At 45.1% G+C, this 24,952-nt stretch overlaps 1 protein-coding gene across 1 annotated transcript in view; it reads right to left on the bottom strand.

Moving 5' to 3' along the window:
• Positions 1–24,952, bottom strand: part of LOC307039381 (uncharacterized protein) — an 82,637-nt gene that overhangs the window by 2,830 nt on the left and 54,855 nt on the right. Inside the window, exons 3-14 of the mRNA XM_079681389.1 lie at positions 21,441–21,676; positions 19,301–21,125; positions 10,778–10,951; positions 7,878–8,051; positions 7,204–7,374; positions 3,464–3,507; positions 3,230–3,270; positions 2,665–2,711; positions 2,053–2,270; positions 925–1,184; positions 286–402; positions 32–173 (exon numbers count right to left, since the gene is read on the bottom strand). Coding sequence (XP_079537515.1) covers positions 32–173; positions 286–402; positions 925–1,184; positions 2,053–2,270; positions 2,665–2,711; positions 3,230–3,270; positions 3,464–3,507; positions 7,204–7,374; positions 7,878–8,051; positions 10,778–10,951; positions 19,301–21,125; positions 21,441–21,676 — 3,449 coding nt within the window. The remainder of the gene's footprint in view (positions 1–31; positions 174–285; positions 403–924; positions 1,185–2,052; positions 2,271–2,664; positions 2,712–3,229; positions 3,271–3,463; positions 3,508–7,203; positions 7,375–7,877; positions 8,052–10,777; positions 10,952–19,300; positions 21,126–21,440; positions 21,677–24,952) is intronic.

Genomic DNA, 24,952 nt, shown 5'->3' on the forward strand with positions numbered 1-24,952 from the left:
CACTGGCTCTGAGCTCAGGTGGAGTCTTTACCTTCCAGTGGCACGCGCCGTTTCCAGATTTCATTTCCACGTTGGTCTTTGACCTTCAGAACCACTCTCTCTGTGCTCGTCGTCAGGAAAACTTCAAATGTCGGATCGTAATCTGGTCCAAAACCTGAATCAAATCTTTCATCCTGAAAAGCAGAAGTTAAAGCGTATCAGTTTCTTTCCTGATTGTGAATCCACATGCAGATAAATGTGTGTTGATGATCAACGTGTTTCATCAGAGCAGTATCAGTGACTCACCTCAGGCTGAATGAGGAAGCCCTCAGGTTCACAGTGCACACTGTAACTGTGATCAATGTCCAGCTCACAGCGGGAGGAGATCTTGACGTGCACAGCACTTCCTTGTTTGACAGCAACCTTTAGTAACAAGACATTCTGATCACTTTAGTTTCTGCTCTCACAGTCAGGAAACATTCATTTAAAGATCTAAAAACAACAAATGGTGACTGACCTGCTCCGCAGAGTGATGAGATATACAATCAATTACAAACATATGAATGATATATCACTCCTCTCTGTATCGGGACATTTGAAATAGTTCTTTAATTATTGGATATAAGCTATTGAGGAATACTGTTATAGAGATGTTGAATATATAATACTGATCACATAGGTCTTTGAAACACAAAAGCCTGCTGCCTGAACGTCCAAAGGAAAGGATGAGATCACGTGATCCATCTCAGGAAGCCTTCAGTTTTGTACTGTGTCTACCATATATGCCTTATGTATCACAAGTGACACTGGCAGACCGAAGTACAAGCTGAGAGAGAATCCAAAATAACCACAACCATCAGTTCAGATAGATCTTACTCTCTCTGTGGAAACATCTGTGGTTAAAAAAAGTGTTTGGTCTGACAGTGAGCATGTATCTGACTTTACCTCCTCCTTCGGGACGTTTTTCTGCAGCAGGAGTACATCCAGTATCTGCTCCTCTCGGCCCGGGGGTCGTAGGAACAGCAGAATTTTGCCTTTTATCCGCCGCTTTAGAAGCCTCTTCAATGTATCGATGATGAGGCCAAAGGAAGAGAGGTGAGGCACCTTCACCACCACGTGAGTGGGTGTGACCTCCAGCGGCTCCAGGATGCTCAGGCCTTCATCAGTGATGTGGACGACAGACAACAGGCCGTCCAGGAGCAGCGCTGTGGAGCAAAGAGCTGGTCATCTGTTGCTTTGAAACAGCTTCATCATATTCAATGTCCCACCACTTTAGTTCAGAGCTAATGTTCATCTAATGTCATTCACTTTGGAGCCTCACTGGGATGTTCCAGTTTATATCCTCCACCTTTATTCTAATGTTTCATTATTGTTCTGTCCCCTGTGATCTTTCTGATGGGAGCATTTACTGTTATGCATAAACTTTATTCGTTATATTTGTATTTATAAGAACGCTGAGTTGTTTGTCAGAACAGCTCGACTGAGTCCGGTCTCATGTCTGAGTGATTCTCTAGATGTGTGAAGAGTTTTCTAAAGCTTTCAGGGCGTAGAAAGTCTCATTTATAAATGTTGTTGTCTGTTGTTTTGTTTTGTTCATGCTTCAGCCAGACTGACAATGTAAAGAGCAGAAAGAGCAACAGATGGATAACAAAGTCAGAATGAATCAAACTGCTAGCTTAGCATCACAACAGTAACAGAGAGTTAGCGTTGAGTTAGCACTGTTAGCAGCTGAGCATGCTATGGACTGGATCACAGTTTAAATCTCTTTAATATTACAGTGAAGAGACTGCAGAGGGACCAAAGACAATCCAACTCAGTCTTTAGAGCTGCATCGTCTGCTTCAATAATGATCCATCATGTCATGCAACACATCCACTGAATGGACGTTTCCTTCTTTTGGGGACAAAACTATTTGAATATAAAGAATACATTTGGTGTCTGAATTATACCGTTGTTATCTTTGTTAAACTAGTTTAATAAAGCTGCTTCATAACCTTTGAACAGTAGTGGATATTAAAAGATTCCACAGAAACATTATACAAGTGTATTTGTGTTAGTACTAGATGTCTTTACCATCCTCTGTCTCGCTGTGTGGCAGGTGGAGCTGGCAGACGGCAGCTTCATCAGAACTCTTCACGTCGAACAGCGGCCCTGCTGCCTGCTTGCCAGCTGATTGGAGGAGGCTCTCCTCCCAAGGGACCGTCCTGTACAGAAGCTCCGCCTCCTGAGCCATGACGAACACCAGGCCAGTCGAAGCACACTGGAACATACCTGGACCAGGACACCAGAACCTGTAGACACACAGGGGACAGGTTACTACACCAAGCCTTCACTGGCCTGTGTTCTGACTGACAGGTGTTCATCCAGCTGGAGTCTGACCTGGAGCAAGGTTTGATGAAAGATCTGAAACACCTGATGATTACAGGAACATCACTGAAGATGTGTCCACATGCATCAGGATGTGTGTGTACACAAACTTTCATTAAATTAACAAAATATCTATCCAGCGAGGATCTAGAGTGGTCCAAGAAAACAATCCTAAACACAGAGGCATTCATTTATTCATGTCTGTTAGAAAGAGATTGGATGCAATACCTCAAGGTGAAAGACATGAAATTAAACACAATCAAATAAATATATATTTTGAATGTGTTTAAATAATGTTTGGTCATGGTATAGCATTACCTGTATGGAGATCCAGTTGTGTGTTCAGGTGAGAAGGATTCAGGAGCCTGGAACAAACAAAGTTATTTATTTAGTATTTGAAAAATGCAAATTAGTCTGGATCATGTGAGTTCATTTACACTCACAGTGCAGTATTGCCAGCCAATCACAGCACAGTATTACCAGCCAATCACAGCACAGTATTACCAGCCAATCACAGCACAGTATTACCGGCCAATCACAGCACAGTATTACCAGCCAATCACAGAACAGTATTACCAGCCAATCACAGAACAGTATTACCAGCCAGTAGGAATATTTCCCATTTCGTCGGGGTCCAGATATTTTAAATGGCAGCGTCATATACATGTATTGAATCAACTTGGTGATATGTAATCCTCTCAGGCACACCTCCCATTAAAAAAAGAAACAAACACTAATTAAATAGAAATATTCTTGACTCATAATCGAATACCTGAATCATTCCATCAATTGCGAGCGTAATAGCGTTTAACTCGACAGCCCTAACTTTGAATTCAGTGGTGAAATAAATACACTTCTCTCTGTTCAACTGCTCCTCTCTCACCTTTCTGTCTGTCTTCACTTCCTGTTCCACATCGGAGTCACCTGATGGAGAGAAGAGGTGACACAGAAATAATAATTAAACTTGAACAAAGGGAAACATTAGCAGCCAAAATGATTGAATAGAGCTGTAACAACATGGAATACAAATGTATTGTTGTTGTTCTATAAAGACCTTTTGAGATCAGATGTAATGTAGAATATCTGGATGAATGGAGGACATGGTTTCAGTACTCACAGCTCTTCTGGATCTTGGCTCTGATCGTCTCTCCTCTTCGGATCCTGTAGGGATGAACACAATCCAACAGTTTGAGATCCAGTTTAAATAAGTGTTTGTTCTTTGAGTCAGCTTCAGAGTCCTGATCTCATGCTTTACATCATATCTTCTCTGAAAACACTAGACTGCCTGCCACAGCTCTCAGCTGCTTTACAGGAAGTAACCAGTCATATATTAAATCACATTACATTTAGCTGAGGCTTTTATCCAAAGCGACTTACAATAAGTGCATTCGACCAACAAGATACAACCTTGAAGAAAACAGAATCATATAAGTTCATCAGGTTTCATAGAGCCAAACATTTCAATTGCTACTCAACTGGCTTTAGATAAGCCAGCCCTTTATTAGTATATAAGTGCTTTGTTAGTAACTCTATCTCTGGAAGTGGAGTCCAAAGAGATGAGTTTTCAGTCTGAAGAAGATGTGTAAGCTATCTGCTGTCCTGATTTCAATGGGGAGCTCATTCCACCATTTTGGAGCCAGGATAGCAAACCCACGTGTTTCTGCTGATGGGAACTTGGGTCCCCCTCGCAGTGCGGGTGCAGAGAGCTGTTTGGCTGATGCAGAGCGGAGTGCACGTGCTGGGGTGTACGGTTTAACCATGTCCTGGATGTAGGAAGGGCCAGATCCATTCAAAGCATGGTACGCAAGTACCAGAGTCTTGAAGTGGATTCTAGCAGTTACTGGAAGCCAGTGAAGGGAGCGGAGGAGCGGTGTGGTGTGGGAACATTTAGGAAGGTTGAAGACCAGACGAGCCGCTGCATTCTGGATGAGCTGCAGAGGTCGGATGGCACATGCAGGTAGACCAGCCAGGAGGGAGTTGCAGTAGTCTAGGCGTGAGATGACGAGAGCCTGGACCAGAACCTGCGTCTCTTTCTGGGTCAGCTGGGGACGTATCCTCCTGATGTTGTAAAGAGTGTATCTGCAGCAGCGGGTTGTAGCAGAGATGTTTGCAGTGAAGGACAGTTTGTTATCTAGAAACTAGAAACATCCTATAAAAAAGAGACTACCATTCCCACTCTTCTGTAAAATCCCATATGTCTGTCAGAAAGTTGATTACTTTACTACTCTTCATTAATAGATGAGAATAAGAATAATGCAAGATTTATTTTCAGCACTGTAGCCAGGCTGACAGAGAGCCACAGCTCGACTGAGCCTTCTATTCCCATAGCACTCAGTAGGAATGATTTTATGTGCTTTTTTAACGATAAAATTGTTACTCTTAGAAACAAAATCAATGACCTCTTGCCTTTGACCAGTATAGTGTTATCAACAGCTCCCGGAAACGTAAGTTCTAATATTACACTAGATAGTAAACTAGAATGCTTTTCAGCCATAAGCCTTGAACAATTAAATTCAATGATTCTCTCTTCTAAACCATCAACGTGTATCTTAGACCCGATTCCAACTAAGCTGTTAAAAGAAGTTTTTCCATTAATTAGCACTTCTTTATTAAATATTATGAATATGTCTTTATTATCAGGCTATGTTCCACAATCATTCAAAGTAGCAGTGATAAAACCGCTTCTTAAAAAGCACAACCTCGATCCAGAGGTTTTAGCCAACTATAGACCTATTTCTAATCTTCCGTTCCTCTCAAAGATTCTTGAGAAAGCAGTCGCAAAACAGCTGTTACTTAAAAAACTATGATTTATTTGAAGATGTTCAGTCTGGCTTTAGAACACAACATAGCACAGAGACAGCTCTGGTTAAAGTCACAAATGACATTCTAATAGCCTCTGACAAGGGACTTGTCTCTATTCTTGTCTTGCTCGATCTTAGTGCTGCATTTGATACTATCGACCATGACATCCTATTGCAAAGACTAGAGCACTTAGTTGGCATACAGGGAACTGCATTAGGCTGGTTTAGGTCCTATCTATCTGAACGCTCTCAGTTTGTACGTGTCAACGATGAATCTTCCATGCAAACCAAAGTTAGCCATGGAGTGCCACAGGGCTCAGTGCTTGGACCTATTTTGTTCACCCTATATATGCTTCCGTTAGGCAATATTATAAGGAATCATTCTGTAAACTTTCATTGTTATGCGGATGATACTCAACTATATTTATCAATCAAGCCTGATGAAATTAATCATCTAAACAAAATTCAAGACTGCCTCAAGGACTTAAAAACGTGGATGACCTTACATTTTTTGATGTTAAACACGACCAAAACTGAAGTTATTGTACTTGGCCCGAAGAATCTACGAAACAAATTATCTAAAGATATATTAACTATGGATGGCATTAATTTGGCCTCCAGTGAGACTGTAAGGAATCTTGGTGTTATATTTGATCAGGATTTATCCTTTAACACCCACATAAAATCAATTTCAAGGACCGCCTACTTCCATCTACGTAACATTGCAAAAATCAGGCATATCTTGCCTCAAAACGATGCAGAGAAACTAGTCCATGCATTTGTTACTTCAAGGCTGGATTATTGTAACTCCTTATTATCAGGGTGTACCAAGAAGTCAGTCAAGTCGCTTCAGCTGATTCAAAATGCTGCAGCTCGTGTACTAACCACCTATACATTTTAGTTCTTACTCTTTCACTTAAATCCTAAAAACTTAGATCTTATTTTTAAAACTTTATCCCAAACCTTTCCCCTCTCTGACCTCTCAAGGTTTATTAGAGGGTAACAGATTGCAGAGAACGCCTAGCCCGGCCGGGGAGTGTGGAACGTAGCCACAGACCCACTCCTACCTCTCACCAATTCCAATTAAGGTTCCAGGGAGGACCTTTCTCCCTGTGTGTGCTTCTCCGCCTCTGCTCCTTACTTCTTACTTGCTACCCTTTTCCCTCAACCTATCCTAAGGGAGTGCACGTTAGCTTCGCTGCTATAGGCTTAGACTGTTGGGGGGGGGCACCTTACTCCGTCTTTCTGGCTGTTTGTACCTGTGTACTCTCTTGTTCCGATCAACCCAGCTTCCCCCAAATCTCTTTTCTTTGTCAATATATACCCTGGGATCCTGAGTCGGGGCTAATCCTGTTGCTGTGGTCCTGAGTCCTGGATCCTCTATCCTGAGTTCTGGATCTGAGTCCTGGACTTCGAGTCGTGGCTGAACCTGTCTCTGTGGTCCGGCCAGACTCTCACCACTTCCCTGATGGCTCCCACAAGATTGCTGACATCCTCGTGGATTCATCTTCTTATTACAGACACATGCATTTCCAAACATTTGGTCTACCTATGTTCTAAATGTATTATCTTTTTGATTTACACACGGCATCTATTGTCCGTCTGTCCGTCCTGGGAGAGGGATCCCTCCTCTGTTGCTCTCCCTGAGGTTTCTCCCATGTTCCCCTTTAAACTGTGGGTTTCTCTGGAAGTGTTTCCTTGTACGAATTGAGGGCCTAAGGACAGAGGGTCTAAGGACAGAGGGTCTGAAGACAGAGGGTCTAAGGACAGAGGGTCTAAGGACAGAGGGTGTCGTATTGTCATACTGATATTCTGCACAAACTGTGAAGTCCACTGAGACAAATGTAACATTTGTGATATTGGGCTATATAAATAAACATTGATTGATTGATTACTAAAGTTTGGCTTTGCAGGTTCAGCTGGCCTTCTAAAGTTGATGGAAGAATGGAAGAGCCGGCAGTCAGTGGGTAACATCACTGATCTGTTTCCCCAGAGAGAGAAACACCTCCCTGTGTTTAATACAATACAGCTGAACCAGCAGAGACCCCTTACTGACCTGAGAGTCTCCAGTCTGCAGTCTGGACTCTCCAGAAGATCTCTCAGCAGCTCCACTCCTGAACCCTGCAGAGGGTTGCGACGCAGGTCCAGAACTCTCAGATGGATGTTGGACTTCAGAGCTGAGGCCAGAGCAGAACAGCTGATCTCTGACAAGCTGCAGTACCTCAGACTGAATAAAGAAAACATGATGTAACTTTAGAAAACAAAGTTCCTGTTTGAAATAACTCCAGGTTTAATAATCTGTTCAGAGTGAAACAGGCTTTTAATGTCAGCGATGATGTAGAAACAATCCACTGATAATCTGGAACTTTAACTTTGATCAGATGTTTAACAACTCCTTCATCTCCCTCACAGCTCATCAGTACTGAGAGCATCTCCACTGACTCATGGAGCACAGCATGAGTCTGCTCAAACACTCTCCCTCACACATTCACCTTCTCTTTGTTACTCTGATCAATATTCAGTCACTAGCAACAGTGGAAATAATAAATGAAATATATTTCTTCTCAGGTCAATTCAGAAAATCATAAATAAAAACAGATCCATATGAAGTTCAGTCAGAAAGTAGACTTTAGCATTAAGATGCTCAGTGAGGATCAGCCTGATGTCTGCAGCTCAGAGTCAACACAACTCTCTTCCTCTCAGCACAGAAGTTAGAGAAGGAGAACTGACCTGAGAGCCTCCAGTCTGCAGTCTGGACTCTTTAGTCCAGAACTAAGCAGCTCCACTCCTGAATCCTTCAGAGCGTTGAGACTCAGGTCCAGAACTCTCAGATGGGAGGGGTTGGACTTCAGAGCTGAGGCCAGAGCAGAACAGCTGATCTCTGACAAACTGCAGTTCCTCAGTCTGGATAAAGAAAACATGATGTAACTTTAGAAAACAAAGTTCCTGTTTGAAATAACTCCAGGTTTAATAATCTGATCAGAGCTGAAGAAGTTTAGAAAGTGGAAACTCCAAATGTTGTGATGTTACAACCCCAAATTCAAAATGGCCGACTTCCTGTACGTTTTTGTATACACCTCCAAGAGGCTTTTTGGTTCGTCTCCGCACTTTTTCTATGCGCATTAAAATAATAATCAGAATAATAATAACCCTATCAATATCAGTAATGTAGAGAGCTATCTGCCGTCATGATTTCAGAACCTTTTTCTGTGCATTTTGTGTGTGCTTGGCAGGGTCAATAGGGTCTTTGCCGACCTCTGCTCTCAGACCCTAATAGGTCATCTCCAGAGTTCAAAAGACAATCGTATTCTGGGTTAATAAATCATACATTCACGATCACAATATCCCTGAGTACAGACGCAGGTAATGAATAGGGAGGCTAAGATGAACTCTTTCTGCCAGGTTAGATGCATCCTGTGCCGCTAAGCAGCACACAGAACAAAGAGGAGATGCAGGTGCTTGATGGTGAGCAGGTGTGTGTTAAACAGGTAACACCCTGCTGCTGCTGCTGCTTCATGATAACTGAGAGCATTATATTAGTATGAGCACATGTGAGCAAACTGTCAAAGTGTGTAGAGCTGTTAAAGCTGACAGCTGATCAGCTGAAGCAGACGTGGCTTCAGTGACGCTTCAGAGGAAAGCCCTCATCCCTCCTCTAGTCTGATGAGCTCTGAGAGAACATTAAGGACTGTCTCAACGAGCCCTTCACTTCCTGTCGTGTGATTACAAAGACACCTGAACACATTTATCAAGCATCAAGTGTCTTTCACCAGACCAGGGGCCTAATTTATAACGCCTTGCGTAGGATTCACGTGGGAAGGTTGCTTACGTAGTACAAAGCAAAAAAATAGGTACAGACATTTTTCGATTCACCAAACATTGCGTACCGGCGAGGAAAGTGTGTACGGCACTTCCTACGCCGGTTTCCCTTTATAAATCACAATCGTCTCGAAATGCGGTGCAGCTTTTGCGGGCTTCACGTAACGCCCATATTTGCCTATAAATAGTCAAAGAAACGCCCTTTCATTCATTCATTCATTCATTCATTCATTCTGACTGGCTGCATGGAGAAGATAGCAGGAAATGGCGACAGAACAGCTCAAACATCTCACACCGTGTCAGATTGTGGTTATTTTGGGGAGGTGGAGATAAATCATATTGTTTGGTGGATGCAGTTTGAACCAGAGTAGCAGCATGGAGGTCGGATCGTCACCAAAATAAATAAATGAGTGGTCCGAAAAAGGTTCATGACAAAAAAAATACACATAGCCTTCCTCAGGCAGTGTGTTTGTACCGGGGACAGGAGACCCCCCCCTTGATGAGAAACTGTAAGAAATGATGGTGAATCCCTCCGGAGTGGAGTCACGACGACTGGATCTGAATTATGTTTTTGTATTTGGTGGTTTGTGTTCCAGCTGTCGATCAGCAACTCTATATCCACCAGTTAAAGGAAATACAACTAATGTGTTGTGTTATATCAGCTGTACAATTTACCACATGGTGTTCTTAGTTTTCATACCTCCTGTGTTTTACGAGCGGCTTATCAAGTATTGGCAAACGGAATAAAACACGATTAAACGTGATAGTATATAAAACCATGCTCGTATCTACAACCTATAGAAATGCAACACGGCGTCAGTTTAAAGTAATTCTGTCCTCCTGCTTACCGCCTCATTTATGAGAAAACATTTCATAACATTAACACAACATATTCGAGGTGGTCATGTAGCTTCAGAAACATGTAGGAAACAGCAACAACTGAAAATAATTGTCAGTGTTTGATTGTTTTAATACACATATTCAATTATTGTATTTTATATCATTTGTTAAAATCATGATGGAGAAAATAAGATGTATTTCAGGTAGGGGTGTAACGCTATCCGTATTCGTCCCGTACCGTCACGGTTCGGACGCCACGGTTCGGTGTATGCAGTCACACAACGAATACGCCTTTTTTTTAAGAGTGGGAAAAAACTCTGTCATGCAGGGCAGTATTCATTACACCAGTGGATCTCAACTGGTCAGGCCTCGGGACCCACTTTTTCCTTAGTCAATAGATCGCGACCCGACATTTTTAACCACTCAAATCTATTCAACAAAAAATCCTACAGTAATATATACGCTTTGCGGCATACAATATGAATGAAAGTGAAGTACAGTGCATATCCCTTATATCCCTTCACAGAACAAAATAATGCTTTTAGATAAGGTTTAATGAGATGATGGAATCAAAGCTGAACTGTATAACATAAAAAGGCACACGTGCTGAAAACCTAACCCCAGAAGGGGGGGATTCTCCCCCAGGAGATTTTTTGAAATACTAACATATAAACTACCCATTCTGGTACACTCTGAGAAGAAAACAAATAAATCTATTACTACCCGACATATTCATAATATTTGATGCCATTGTTTGTTTTTCACTTTGTTCTGAAGCTGAACTTGCTGCTCCACACAGAGAGAAGAGCAAAGAGGAGATAGTCTGTGTGAAATAGTTTAAATTGTGGGTAAGGGTAGATAGCCCCCTTTGTTCTGTGACCTGTCAATCATCAAACCGGGGGTCATATTTCATTATGTGTTCAACACAACTCTCTTCATCTCAGCACAGAAGTTAGAGATGGAGAACTGACCTGAGAGCCTCCAGTCTGCAGTTTGGACTCTTTAGTCCAGAAATCAGCAGCTCCACTCCTGAACCCTCCAGAGGGTTCAGACTCAGGTCCAGATCTCTCAGATGGGAGGGGTCAGACTTCAGAGCCGAGGCCACGACTTCATAGTGAGTCTCTGTGAGTCCACCGTCAGTAAGTCTATAATAACACATATATTACAACAGGTGTTAAAAAAGAGGAAACATATTAACCTCAAGCATTTGATGAAAAATATTTGACATTTTCTGTTATTCCATGTAATATTATATATTATAATAGTTAAATGAGTTGTCAGTGTGATCTGATCACATGGCTGTGCTCCTGCTCTCAGGGACTGTTACCAAAAGAAACAGAAATTAAATAAATCACAATATTAGAGATTAGGGAGGGGTACCGAGCCCTGGTCTTAAACGGCCCCGGAGCTGAATTATTAAAAGACAGTGGTACCGTTAAGCTTCGACGTTATCGGTCTTTTTATCGCTACTGGACACGTGTAAAACATATCTATCATATGTATTATTGTTACACAAACATTATATTGCAGTTTTAGTGTCGACAACTCCGTTTCTATTACGCAAAAAGACTGCAAAATGCGTCTATGATTATTTTTAGTATTTTCGATCTTTTCAATCCAGACGAGAGATCTCTCCCCCGCCTGTGTGTGAGAGGGCGGGGCAATTACACACACGCAGCTGCTACGTGCAGCAACACACACACACACACACACGCACGCACACACACACACGCACACGCACACGGAGGAGATGGCGGAGAGAACGCGCTCCGAGGTGTGGTTAAATGTTACCCATCTCGATGTGGACAATGCTCGTTACCAAAAGTGCAATAAGAGTTTAGCATGTAAGGGCGGTAACACGAGCAATTCTTAAAATTTATCCAAAGTGCTCCACATTCAGACGGAGAAATGCACCGGGTTTGACTGTCTTTCTAGTAGCTCTGTAGCCCCATCCACGAGTAACGTTTTCCACATTAGATTAGATTACTTTATTATCATTACAAAAATGCACAGTGTAATGAAATTAAGGAGGGTCAAACCAGAGTGAAAAACAGTCAGTTATATACACAATTATCAGAAGTATGTACAAAATAAATGATACGAAAATAAAGGTAAATAGATGGGAAATGTATAAATAAGAATAAATACACAGATAATAATAAATACAGTGAATACAGAATTGCGCTTCAGCACAGCACACAACAACAACTAGGCAGTCTGGGACAGCGTGGGGTTCATTGTCAGCAGTCTGACTGCTGAAGGGAAGAAGCTCTGCGTAGTCCTGTTTGTTCTACCCGGGAGGCTGCGGTACGGCAGCGTGTCCCAGAGCGGGTGCCACGCAGGGGGATAAACAGTGTATGGTTGGGATGGGAAGAGTCTCTGATGATGTTTCGTGCCCTTCGCACCACCCTCTGCAGTGATCTTCTTTTGATGTGAAATATTATGTATTTAATTTAAATGAAAAGCAATGTTAGTTTTGTTCACAATTTGTTTAGTTAGTTTACCTTTTTTTCTCTCCAAAATAACCGATAAAAGTACCGTTAAAAGACCGGACCGATAAGCGGTATCGATAAAAGTAGTAGTACCGTTAAAACCTTAACGATACCTATCCCTATTAGAGATGTTGTGGTGCAGAGAGACGGGAGTCGGAGGCGGGGTATCAGAGGTACAAGCTAGACTTTTATTTAGCATCTGAAAACACATGTGAACAGCTTCATGCCCGGGAAGCGAAGACCGGCGGAAACAGGAAGTCCGGCTCACTAAAATGTCCGTGCAGAACAATACCCCAACCCATAGATCCGTGGGTGAATAATGTCAATCACCACACAAGCCCCCCCAGTATTCACCCATAGTCAAAATCCTCGTGCCTGGGAGGAAGTACCACCCGACCCCGGCGCGTACGGACCACAGGGGCCGAGGAGGGCGGGGCCGCAGGCGAGGGCAGGGGCGCCAATGAGGTCGAGGGCATCCCCACAGGGGGTGGGGGGGGGCCATGGAAGGGCGGCCCCGACGTGGGGGCAGAACCAACTCCAACGGCCTGGAAACGTCCACGTGAGCAGGCTTAATCCGATCAACGGACACAGTCTCAGGCCTGCCACCAACGTCCACCACCAGGCTCTTGGCCCCGAGCATAACCCACGGGAGCTTATCCACCGTCTGTCAAGCCGGCACGCAGTGACGCCTTCATGGACCGGTGAAACCGCTCACACAATCCGTTAGCCCGGGGCTGATATGCGGTGGTGCGATGCAGGTTGACCCCCAAACCCACAGCAACAGCGTTCCACAGCTCCGAGGTGAACTGAGAACCGCGGTCAGAGGAGAGGTCAGACGGGGTCCCAAAGTGCGCCACCCACGTGCCGATGAAAGCGTGGGCGGCGGTGGGGGCAGCGTAAGCGGGCCTACGAGGTCGACATTGACATGGTCAAACCTCTCAGGAACCGCAAAAAGTTCAAAAGGGGCCCTAGTATGGCGGTGGACTTTGGCCCGTTGACAGGCCACGCACGAGTAGACCCAGGACCTCACTTCCTTCTTAAGCCCCTGCCACACAAACTTCTGCGACAACAACTTCACAGACGGCTTCCTACCGGGGTGGGAAAGATTGTGAACCGCCTCAAAAACGGGTCGGCGTCAGTCCGCAGGGACCAGCGGTCGAGGCTGGCCCGTGGAGACGTCACACCACAGCTTCGCGCCAGAGTCACCGACTGTGACCTCCTCCAGGCGTAATCCCGTGACCGAGGCCTTGAGGGTCTGGACCCCGTGGTCAGAGGCCTGGTCAGCGCCCATGGGGAGGTAATCGAGGCCCAGCTGCACAGCTCCGATGACCGCTCTGGAGAGGCAGTCCGCGACCACGTTAGGCTTGCCAGCAATGTGTCGTATGTCCGTGGTGTACTCGGAGATGTAAGAAAGCTGGCGTTGCTTTCAGGCGGACCACGGCTCGGCCACCTTGGACATGCAGAAGGTCAGTGGCTTGTGATCCACGAACGCCACAAACTCCCGGCCTTCCAGCAGGAAACGGAAGTGGTGAACCGCCAAATAGAGACTAAGGAGTTCTCTGTCGAAAACGCTGTACTTGCGCTCCCTGGGAGTCAACTGGCGGCTGAAAAAGGCGAGCGGTTGCCAGCCGCCGTCGACCCATTGTTCATGCACCGCGCACACTGCGTAGTCAGACGCGTCGGTGGTGATAGCGATGGGGGCCCTGTGTGACGGGTGAGCCAACATGGCGGCTTCGCTCAGGGCGGCTTTGGTGGCGTTGAAAGCGACCTCCCTTTCAGCCGTCCAGTCTATGGCCTGGCCGGGGGACTTGTCCTTGAGGGCCTCGTACAGCGGGCGCATGGTGTGGGCCGCCCGGCGGATGAACCGGTGATAAAACGTCACCATCCCGAGGAACTCTCGGAGCGCCCAAGCTGTAGGCGGTCGCGGAAAGGCAGACACGGCCTCCACTTTCGAAGGGAGGGGGGCGGCCCCATCCTTGCTGATGAGGTGCCCGAGGAAATGGATGGAGGACAACCCGAACTTCCGTACCCAGCAGGCTGAGCATCATCTCCATGTGGTCAGAAGGCTTGTTATCCACTTTCTTAGTGTCAGTGAGGAACCAGAGTAAAGACTTCAGAACAGGAGTGATGTGATCCACTTTCTTAGTGTCAGTGAGGAACCAGAGTAAAGACTTCAGAACAGGAGTGATGTGATCCACTTTCTTAGTGTCAGTGAGGAACCAGAGTAAAGACTTCAGAACAGGAGTGATGTGATCCACTTTCTTAGTGTTAGAGAGGAACCAGAGTAAAGACTTCAGAACAGAAGTGATCCACTTTCTTAGTGTCAGTGAGGAACCAGAGTAAAGACTTCAGAACAGGAGTGATGTGATCCACTTTCTTAGTGTCAGTGAGGAACCAGAGTAAAGACTTCAGAACAGGAGTGATGTGATCCACTTTCTTAGTGTTAGAGAGGAACCAGAGTAAAGACTTCAGAACAGGAGTGATGTGATCCACTTTCTTAGTGTCAGTGAGGAACCAGTGTAAAGACTTCAGAACAGGAGTGATGTGATCCACTTTCTTAGTGTCAGTGAGGAACCAGAGTAAAGACTTCAGAACAGGAGTGATGTGATCCACTTTCTTAGTGTCAGTGAGGAACCAGAGTAAAGACTTCAGAACAGGAGTGATGTGATCCACTTTCTTAGTGTCAGTGAGGAACCAGAGTAAAGACTTCAGAACAGGAGTGATGTGATCCACTTTCTTAGTGTTAGAGAGGAACCAGAGTAAAGACTTCAGAACAGAAGTGATCCACTTTCTTAGTGTCAGTGAGGAACCAGAGTAAAGACTTCAGAACAGGAGTGATGTGATCCACTTTCTTAGTGTCAGTGAGGAACCAGAGTAAAGACTTCAGAACAGGAGTGATGTGATCCACTTTCTTAGTGTTAGAGAGGAACCAGAGTAAAGACTTCAGAACAGGAGTGATGTGATCCACTTTCTTAGTGTCAGTGAGGAACCAGAGTAAAGACTTCAGAACAGGAGTGATGTGATCCACTTTCTTAGTGTTAGGGAGGAACCAGAGTAAAGACTTCAGAGCAGGAGTGATGTGATCCACTTTCTTAGTGTCAGTGAGGAACCAGAGTAAAGACTTCAGAGCAGGAGTGATGTGATCCACTTTCTTAGTGTCAGTGAGGAACCAGAGTAAAGACTTCAGAACAGGAGTGATCCACTTTCTTAGTGTCAGTGAGGAACCAGTGTAAAGACTTCAGAGCAGGAGTGATGTGATCCTCTTTCTTAGTGTCAGTGAGGAACCAGAGTAAAGACTTCAGAACAGGAGTGATCCACTTTCTTAGTGTCAGTGAGGAACCAGTGTAAAGACTTCAGAGCAGGAGTGATGTGATCCACTTTCTTAGTGTTAGTGAGGAACCAGAGTAAAGACTTCAGAACAGGAGTGATGTGATCCTCTTTCTTAGTGTCAGTGAGGAACCAGAGTAAAGACTTCAGAACAGGAGTGATGTGATCCTCTTTCTTAGTGTCAGTGAGGAACCAGAGTAAAGACTTCAGAACAGGAGTGATGTGATCCACTTTCTTAGTGTCAGTGAGGAACCAGAGTAAAGACTTCAGAGCAGGAGTGATGTGATCCACTTTCTTAGTGTCAGTGAGGAACCAGAGTAAAGACTTCAGAACAGGAGTGATGTGATCCTCTTTCTTAGTGTCAGTGAGGAACCAGAGTAAAGACTTCAGAACAGGAGTGATGTGATCCACTTTCTTAGTGTCAGTGAGGAACCAGAGTAAAGACTTCAGAGCAGGAGTGATGTGATCCACTTTCTTAGTGTCAGTGAGGAACCAGAGTAAAGACTTCAGAACAGGAGTGATCCACTTTCTTAGTGTCAGTGAGGAACCAGTGTAAAGACTTCAGAACAGGAGTGATGTGATCCACTTTCTTAGTGTCAGTGAGGAACCAGAGTAAAGACTTCAGAACAGGAGTGATGTGATCCACTTTCTTAGTGTTAGTGAGGAACCAGAGTAAAGACTTCAGAACAGGAGTGATGTGATCCACTTTCTTAGTGTCAGTGAGGAACCAGAGTAAAGACTTCAGAACAGGAGTGATGTGATCCACTTTCTTAGTGTCAGTGAGGAACCAGAGTAAAGACTTCAGAACAGGAGTGATGTGATCCACTTTCTTAGTGTTAGTGAGGAACCAGAGTAAAGACTTCAGAACAGGAGTGATGTGATCCACTTTCTTAGTGTCAGTGAGGAACCAGAGTAAAGACTTCAGAACAGGACTGATGTGATCCACTTTCTTAGTGTCAGTGAGGAACCAGAGTAAAGACTTCAGAACAGGAGTGATGTGATCCACTTTCTTAGTGTCAGTGAGGAACCAGAGTAAAGACTTCAGAACAGGAGTGATGTGATCCACTTTCTTAGTGTCAGTGAGGAACCAGAGTAAAGACTTCAGAACAGGAGTGATGTGATCCTCTTTCTTAGTGTCAGTGAGGAACCAGAGTAAAGACTTCAGAACAGGAGTGATGTGATCCACTTTCTTAGTGTTAGTGAGGAACCAGAGTAAAGACTTCAGAACAGGAGTGATGTGATCCACTTTCTTAGTGTTAGTGAGGAACCAGAGTAAAGACTTCAGAACAGGAGTGATGTGATCCACTTTCTTAGTGTCAGTGAGGAACCAGAGTAAAGACTTCAGAACAGGAGTGATGTGATCCACTTTCTTAGTGTCAGTGAGGAACCAGAGTAAAGACTTCAGAACAGGAGTGATGTGATCCACTTTCTTAGTGTTAGTGAGGAACCAGAGTAAAGACTTCAGAACAGGAGTGATGTGATCCACTTTCTTAGTGTCAGTGAGGAACCAGAGTAAAGACTTCAGAACAGGAGTGATGTGATCCTCTTTCTTAGTGTCAGTGAGGAACCAGAGTAAAGACTTCAGAACAGGAGTGATGTGATCCACTTTCTTAGTGTCAGTGAGGAACCAGAGTAAAGACTTCAGAACAGGAGTGATGTGATCCTCTTTCTTAGTGTTAGTGAGGAACCAGAGTAAAGACTTCAGAACAGGAGTGATGTGATCCACTTTCTTAGTGTCAGTGAGGAACCAGAGTAAAGACTTCAGAACAGGAGTGATGTGATCCACTTTCTTAGTGTCAGTGAGGAACCAGAGTAAAGACTTCAGAACAGGAGTGATGTGATCCTCTTTCTTAGTGTTAGTGAGGAACCAGAGTAAAGACTTCAGAACAGGAGTGATGTGATCCACTTTCTTAGTGTCAGTGAGGAACCAGAGTAAAGACTTCAGAACAGGAGTGATGTGATCCACTTTCTTAGTGTCAGTGAGGAACCAGAGTAAAGACTTCAGAACAGGAGTGATGTGATCCACTTTCTTAGTGTCAGTGAGGAACCAGAGTAAAGACTTCAGAGCAGGAGTGATGTGATCCACTTTCTTAGTGTCAGTGAGGAACCAGAGTAAAGACTTCAGAACAGGAGTGATCCACTTTCTTAGTGTCAGTGAGGAACCAGTGTAAAGACTTCAGAACAGGAGTGATGTGATCCTCTTTCTTAGTGTTAGTGAGGAACCAGAGTAAAGACTTCAGAACAGGAGTGATGTGATCCACTTTCTTAGTGTCAGTGAGGAACCAGAGTAAAGACTTCAGAACAGGAGTGATGTGATCCACTTTCTTAGTGTTAGTGAGGAACCAGAGTAAAGACTTCAGAACAGGAGTGATGTGATCCACTTTCTTAGTGTCAGTGAGGAACCAGAGTAAAGACTTCAGAACAGGAGTGATGTGATCCACTTTCTTAGTGTCAGTGAGGAACCAGAGTAAAGACTTCAGAACAGGAGTGATGTGATCCACTTTCTTAGTGTTAGTGAGGAACCAGAGTAAAGACTTCAGAGCAGGAGTGATGTGATCCACTTTCTTAGTGTCAGTGAGGAACCAGAGTAAAGACTTCAGAACAGTAGTGATGTGATCCACTTTCTTAGTGTTAGTGAGGAACCAGAGTAAAGACTTCAGAACAGTAGTGATGTGATCCACTTTCTTAGTGTTAGTGAGGAACCAGAGTAAAGACTTCAGAACAGTAGTGATGTGATCCACTTTCTTAGTGTTAGTGAGGAACCAGAGTAAAGACTTCAGAGCAGGAGTGATGTGATCCACTTTCTTAGTGTTAGTGAGGAACCAGAGTAAAGACTTCAGAACAGGAGTGATGTGATCCACTTTCTTAGTGTCAGTGAGGAACCAGTGTAAAGACTTCAGAACAGGAGTGATGTGATCCACTTTCTTAGTGTCAGTGAGGAACCAGAGTAAAGACTTCAGAACAGTAGTGATGTGATCCACTTTCTTAGTGTTAGTGAGGAACCAGAGTAAAGACTTCAGAACAGGAGTGATGTGATCCACTTTCTTAGTGTCAGTGAGGACTCGAGCAGCAGCGTTCTGAATCAGCTGAAGCTTTCTAATAGATCTTTTAGTGAGACCTGTGAAGACACCATTGCAGTAGTCCAGTCTACTGAAGATAAAAGCATGGACACGTTTTTCCAAATCCTGCTGTGACATTAGTCTTTTAATCCTAGATATGTTCTTTAGGTGATAGTAAGCTGATTTAGTAACTGTTTTAATGTGACTGTTGAAACTCAGAGTCCATGACTACACCTAGATTTCTGGCTCTCTGTTGTTTTGAACATTGCAGACTGAAGTTCAGCGCTAACTTTTATACCTTCTGCCTTGGCTCCAAAAACCATTACCTCAGTTTTATCTTTGTTTAATTGGAGAAAGTTCTGACACATCCAGTCATTGATTTGTTCAATGCACTTACTCAGTGTTTGAATTGGAGCATAGTCTCCTGGTGAAATTGTTACGTAAATTTGTGTGTAATCTGCATAGCTATGGTAACTTATTTTGTTGTTCTTCATTATCTGAGCCAGTGGTAGCATGTAGATGTTAAAGATAAGAGGTATATATGTTATAGTGTTTATTTGAATAATTAAACTTCTGATCCACATCAGTTTTTAAAGTTAATCACATCTGGACTTACTTGGCCTTCCTGCAGTTCCTCACAGCTGGAATCAGTCTCTGTCGTCCCTCCTCTGATGTGTTGTACTGATCCAGGTCCAACTCATCCAGAACCTCCTCTGACATCTGCAGCATGTAGGCCAGGGCAGAGCAGTGGATCACAGAGAGTTCCTTCTTTGATCTGTTCTCTGACTTCAGGAACTCTGTGATCTCCTGATGTACTGAGTGGTTCTTCATCTCTGTCAGACAGTGGAAGATGTTGATGCTCCTGTCAGGAGAGAATTCATCACTGCTCATCTTCTTCAGGTTGCTGATGGCTCTTTTGATGTCTTTGTGACCCAGCTGGCCTCTGAAGAGTCTCTGGATGATTCCTGGACGGTTGTCTGTGCGACCCAGCAGGCCTCCTAACAGCCTCTGGTTGGACTCCAGAGAGAGGCCGTGGAGAAAGCGGACAAACAGGTCCAGGTGGCCATTTCTACTTTTGAGGGATTTCTCCATGGCTCCCTTCAGGAAGACATCCAGGGATGGGTAATTCCAGTCTCCCTGCAGGAAGCCCTTCAGCACCGCTGTGTCTCTGTTGGTGTAACAGTGCAGCATGTAGACTGCAGCCAGGAACTCCTGAACGCTCAGATGAACAAAGCAGTAGACTGTTTTCTGAAAGATCACACTCTCTCTTTTGAAGATCTGTGTACAAACTCCTGAGTGCACCAAGGCCTCGGTGACCTCAAGACCACAGCGCTGCAGGTCTTCTTGGTAGAACATGATGTCTCCTTTCTCCAGATGTTCAAACGCCAGCCTCCCCAGCTTCAGAAGAAGCTCCCTGTCAGCCTCCGTCAGCTGCTGTGGACTCGTCTCATGTCCCTCTTCATACTTCTGCTTCTTCCTCTTGGTCTGGACCAGCAGGAAGTGTGAGTACATGTCAGTGAGGGTCTGGGGCAGCTCTCCTCTCTGGTCTGTAGTCAACATGTGGTCCAGAACTGCAGCAGTGATCCAGCAGAAGACTGGGATCAGACACATGATGTGGAGGCTCCTGGAGCTCTTGATGTGAGAGATGATTCTGCTGGACAGGTCTTCATCACTCCATCTCCTCCTGAAGTACTCCTCCTTCTGGGCGTCAGTGAAGCCTCGTACTTCTGTCACCCTGTCCACACACTCAGGAGGGATCTGATTGGCCGCTGCAGGTCTGGAAGTTATCCAGACGAGAGCCGAGGGAAGCAGCTTCCCCCTGATGAGGTTTGTCAGCAGCACGTTGACTGAGGACTGCTGAGAGACATCAGACACAACCTCATTGTTTCTGAAGTCCAGAGAAAGTCTGCTTTCATCCAGGCCGTCAAAGATGAGCAGCACTTTGCAGACAGCCAGCTGCTCTGCTGTGAGCTTCTGTAAGGTTGGATGGAAAACATGGAGCACCCTGAGAAGACTGTACTGCTCACCTTTGATCAGGTTCAGCTCCCTGAAGGAGAGCGGGATCACCAGACTGACATCTTGGTTTCCCAAACCCTCGGCCCAGTCCAGAGTGAACTTCTGCACTGAGAAGCTTTTTCCAACTCCAGCGACTCCGTTGGTCAGGACCGCTCTGATGAGAGTCTGTTGGTCAGGTGAGGCTTTAAAGATGTCCTGGCACTTGATTGGAGTGTCATGGAGGGTCTCCTTCTTGGAAGCTGTCTCCAGCTGCCTCACCTCATGTTGGGTATTAACCTCTTCACTCAGGCCTTGTGTGATGTAGAGCTCAGTGAAGATGCTGTTGAGGAGGGTTTGACTTTGATCAGTTCCTTCAGTCACACGTTCACATCTCCTCTTCAGACTGAGCCTGTGTTCATCTAGAACCTCCTGCAGACCACGTTCTGCTGAGAGAGAAGGAAACAGGAGAGAATCAGAAACTTACTCACTTGCTTACTGGCTCTACAACAGTACACCTAATCAAAAACACAAAACCAGGAAGAGTCCTACTTTACTAATTTCTGTAAAGGTTCTTTGCTAACATTCCCCTTTAGATCTGTCCAGTACAAACAAAGGAAAACTCTGCTGTCTGTTTTAAAACACATAACAGAAAACAATGCCTGGAGGAAGACCAGAGGACACTGAGCCAAAGAGAGTTCATACAAGAGTAGAGACCCAGCGCCCCGACGGCCTAAAGACGCTGCATGTGTTCGGCCTCTTACCTCGTACAGTTCTGCTCTGACTGGCTGTCTGCAGGCCAGCTCTGGTTCTGGATCTTTCTCCACACTGGGGACAGGAGGGGTCTCCTGATGGAGGGCTCGGCTCCCAGTATGAGGTGATGCACTGTCTGCAGAACCAGTGTCCACAGCTGGTAGAGACTGGATCCTTCAGGACGTCCTGACACAGAGCACAGCTGGACAGCTGCTGCTCCACAGGAACACCACTCTTCCTCATCCCTCTGTGGAGAGGAACACATCCTTTGTAGCTTTGTAAGGTCTATATCTCTATATAATATATGTTAGTGATCAGGTAGATAGTTTACACTTCACATTATTATAAAATCAAACCTCATCCTGTCTGGATTCATCACCCAGAGGAGCACATGGTCCCTGTCTCTACTAGACACACACAGCTGTATTAACCTGGAGCACTATAGCATTATAAACACAATTCACATAGAATAACAACATGATAGTGATTTGTAAAAAGCCTGAGTTAATGCTTTGTCAGGTCTGTCTCCAACACAACCAGCATAAACATTTATAATGTTTTCTGACTGAGACCGGTTTGATTAAAGCTAGGCTAACAGTAGCTGCTCCATCAACACTCAGAGTGACTTCATGTAGTCATAAGTACAGCAGTGACTATATTGATAGCACCACAGACAGTCTCTGGTTCAAACAGGAACATGAATAACCCTGATTGAATATGAGCTGCTGTTGAGCTCTGTTCTCCTCTCTGATTCTCCTCAGACCGTCAGAGACCACAGGAACACAATCTCAACACCAGTGGCGAGCTGTCAGGGCCCTCTAGGCCCTACCTGAGGGCCAAAGACATTTCAAAAAATAATATTTGAAAACACTAAAAAATATATAATATATATATATTTTTTAAAATATATTTTTTGTTATATATTTCATTAGTTTTACCAAAATAACTTCATTTAATTGTATTTAAAATAAAATTTCCAAATAAATAAATCCTTTGAATCTGCCTGTTCAGTTTCTGTTTGAATGTGAAGGGTTAAGGGAGGCTGTGGCTCAGTGGGTAGTGTGCTGGACTTCAAATCAGGGGATAGCAAGTCCCACAGCATGTCGTTGTGTCCCTGAGACACTTCAACCCAAATTGCTCCTGTGGGGATTGCCTACAGTATTGAATGTATGTAAGTCACTTTGGTTAAAAGTGTCTAATAAATGTAATGTAAATGAAAGAAGCTCCTTGAGCCGTCTCTGGGAGTTCCCTCAACACAAAAGTATTGGGATTTCTCCATAGGATTTTGGAAAATAGCTCAAATAAGGTCTGTGGAAAACGAACATTAATTTACATTGCATTGCATTTAGCTGAGGCTTTTATCCAAAGCGACTTACAATAAGTACATTCGACCAGGAAAATACAACCTTGAAGAAAACAGAATCATAAGTACATCTGGTTTCATAGAGCCAAACATTTCAAGTGCTACTCAACTGGCTTTAGATAAGCCAGTCCTTTATTAGTATATAAGTGCTTTGTTAGTAATTCTATCTCTGGAAGTGGAGTCTAAAGAGATGAGTTCTCAGTCTGAAGAAGATGTGTAAGCTTTCTGCTGTCCTGATTTCAATGGGGAGCTCATTCCACCATTTTGGAGCCAGGATAGCAAACCCACGTGTTTCTGCTGATGGGAGCTTGGGTCCCCCTCGCAGTGCGGGTGCAGCGAGCTGTTTGGCTGATGCAGAGCGGAGTGCACGTGCTGGGGTGTACGGTTTAACCATGTCCTGGATGTAGGAAGGGCCAGATCCATTCACAGCATGGTACGCAAGTACCAGTGTCTTGAAGTGGATTCTAGCAGTTACTGGAAGCCAGTGAAGGGAGCGGAGGAGCGGCGTGGTGTGGGAACATTTAGGAAGGTTGAAGACCAGACGAGCCGCTGCATTCTGGATGAGCTGCAGAGGTCAGAGGGCACATGCAGGTAGACCAGCCAGGAGGGAGTTGCAGTAGTCTAGGCGTGAGATGAGGAGAGCCTGGACCAGAACCTGCGTCTCTTTCTGGGTCAGCTGGGGACGTATCCTCCTGATGTTGTAAAGAGTGTATCTGCAGCAGTGGGTTGTAGCAGCGATGTTTGCAGTGAAGGACAGTTTGTTATCTAGGGTCACACCCAGACTCCTTGCAGTCTGAGTCGGGGAAACAACAGAGGGGCCGATGTTGATTGTTAGGTCAAGAGTGGGACAATCTTTTCCCGGAAGGAAAAGCAGTTCAATCTTGTCAAGGTTGAGCTTGAGGTGGTGAGCAGACATCCACTGAGAGATGTCAGCTAGACAAGCAGAGATGCGTGCGACGACCTGGGTCTCTGAGCGGGGAAAGGACAGAATTAGTTGGGTGTCGTCAGCGTAGCAGTGGTATGAAAAACCATGCGGGCTAATGACAGACCCGAGCGAGTTTGTGTACAAGGAGAAGAGGAGGGGACCGAGAACAGAGCCCTGAGGGACCCCTGTAGTTAATTGACAAGGGTCGGACTCGGACCCTCTCCAAGTAACCCTGTAGGTGCGGTCTTTGAGGTATGAGGTGAGGAGGGAAAGTGCAGAGCCTGAAACTCCAAGTTCTTGGAGAGTGTGAAGGAGGATCTGATGATTCACCGTGTCGAATGCAGCAGACAGGTCCAGAAGGATGATGACAGAGGAGAGGGAGGCTGCTTTAGCAGTGTGCAGTTTGTCAGAGACAGCAAGGAGAGCAGTTTCTGTTGAGTGACCTGCCTTGAAACCAGACTGGTGCGGATCCAGAAGGTTGTTCTGATGGAGATAACAGGAGAGTTGTTTAAAGACAGCGCGTTCAAGTGTTTTAGACAGGAACGGGAGGAGAAAGACAGGCCTGTAGTTTATAACATCAGACGGGTTGAGAGTGGGTTCCTTAAGGAGAGGGTTTACTCTTGCCTCCTTGAGACTGTTTGGAAAGTGACCAGAAGTTAGAGAAGTGTTGATGAAATGAGAAATGGTAGAATATCAGGAGCGATAGTCTGAAGGAGGTTTGAGGGGATAGGGTCCAGAGGACAGGTGGTAGGACGGGCAGAGGTAATGAGGGTAAGACCCTCACTTGGAGAGAGAGGGGAGAAGGAGGTCAGGGTGTGGGTGAAGGGAGGGTCTGGTGACCCAGAGGTGAAGGAGGTCAGTGTGTGGGTGAAGGGAGGGTCTGGTGACCCAGAGGTGAAGGAGGTCAGTGTGTGGGTGAAGGGAGGGTCTGGTGACCCAGCGGTGAAGGAGGTCAGTGTGTGGGTGAAAGGAGGGTCTGGTGACCCAGCGGTGAGTAAAGGTGAGTCAGAAAAAGAAGAGCGAATATCATCAACCGTTTTTTCAAAGTGGTAAACAAAGTCGCTTGACAGAAGGGAGGAGGGGGGAGGGGCTTTGGGGGGTCCAAGAGGGAGGAGGGGGAAGGGGCTTTGGGGGGGTCCAAGAGGGAGGAGGGGGAATGGGCTTTGGGGGGGGGTCCAAGAGGGAGGAGGGGGGAGGGGCTTTGGGGGGGTCCAAGAGGGAGGAGGGGGAAGGGG

The sequence above is a fragment of the Notothenia rossii genome (assembly GCF_949606895.1).
Source record: "Notothenia rossii genome assembly, chromosome: 5".
In the NCBI taxonomy this organism is placed as follows: domain Eukaryota; kingdom Metazoa; phylum Chordata; class Actinopteri; order Perciformes; family Nototheniidae; genus Notothenia; species Notothenia rossii.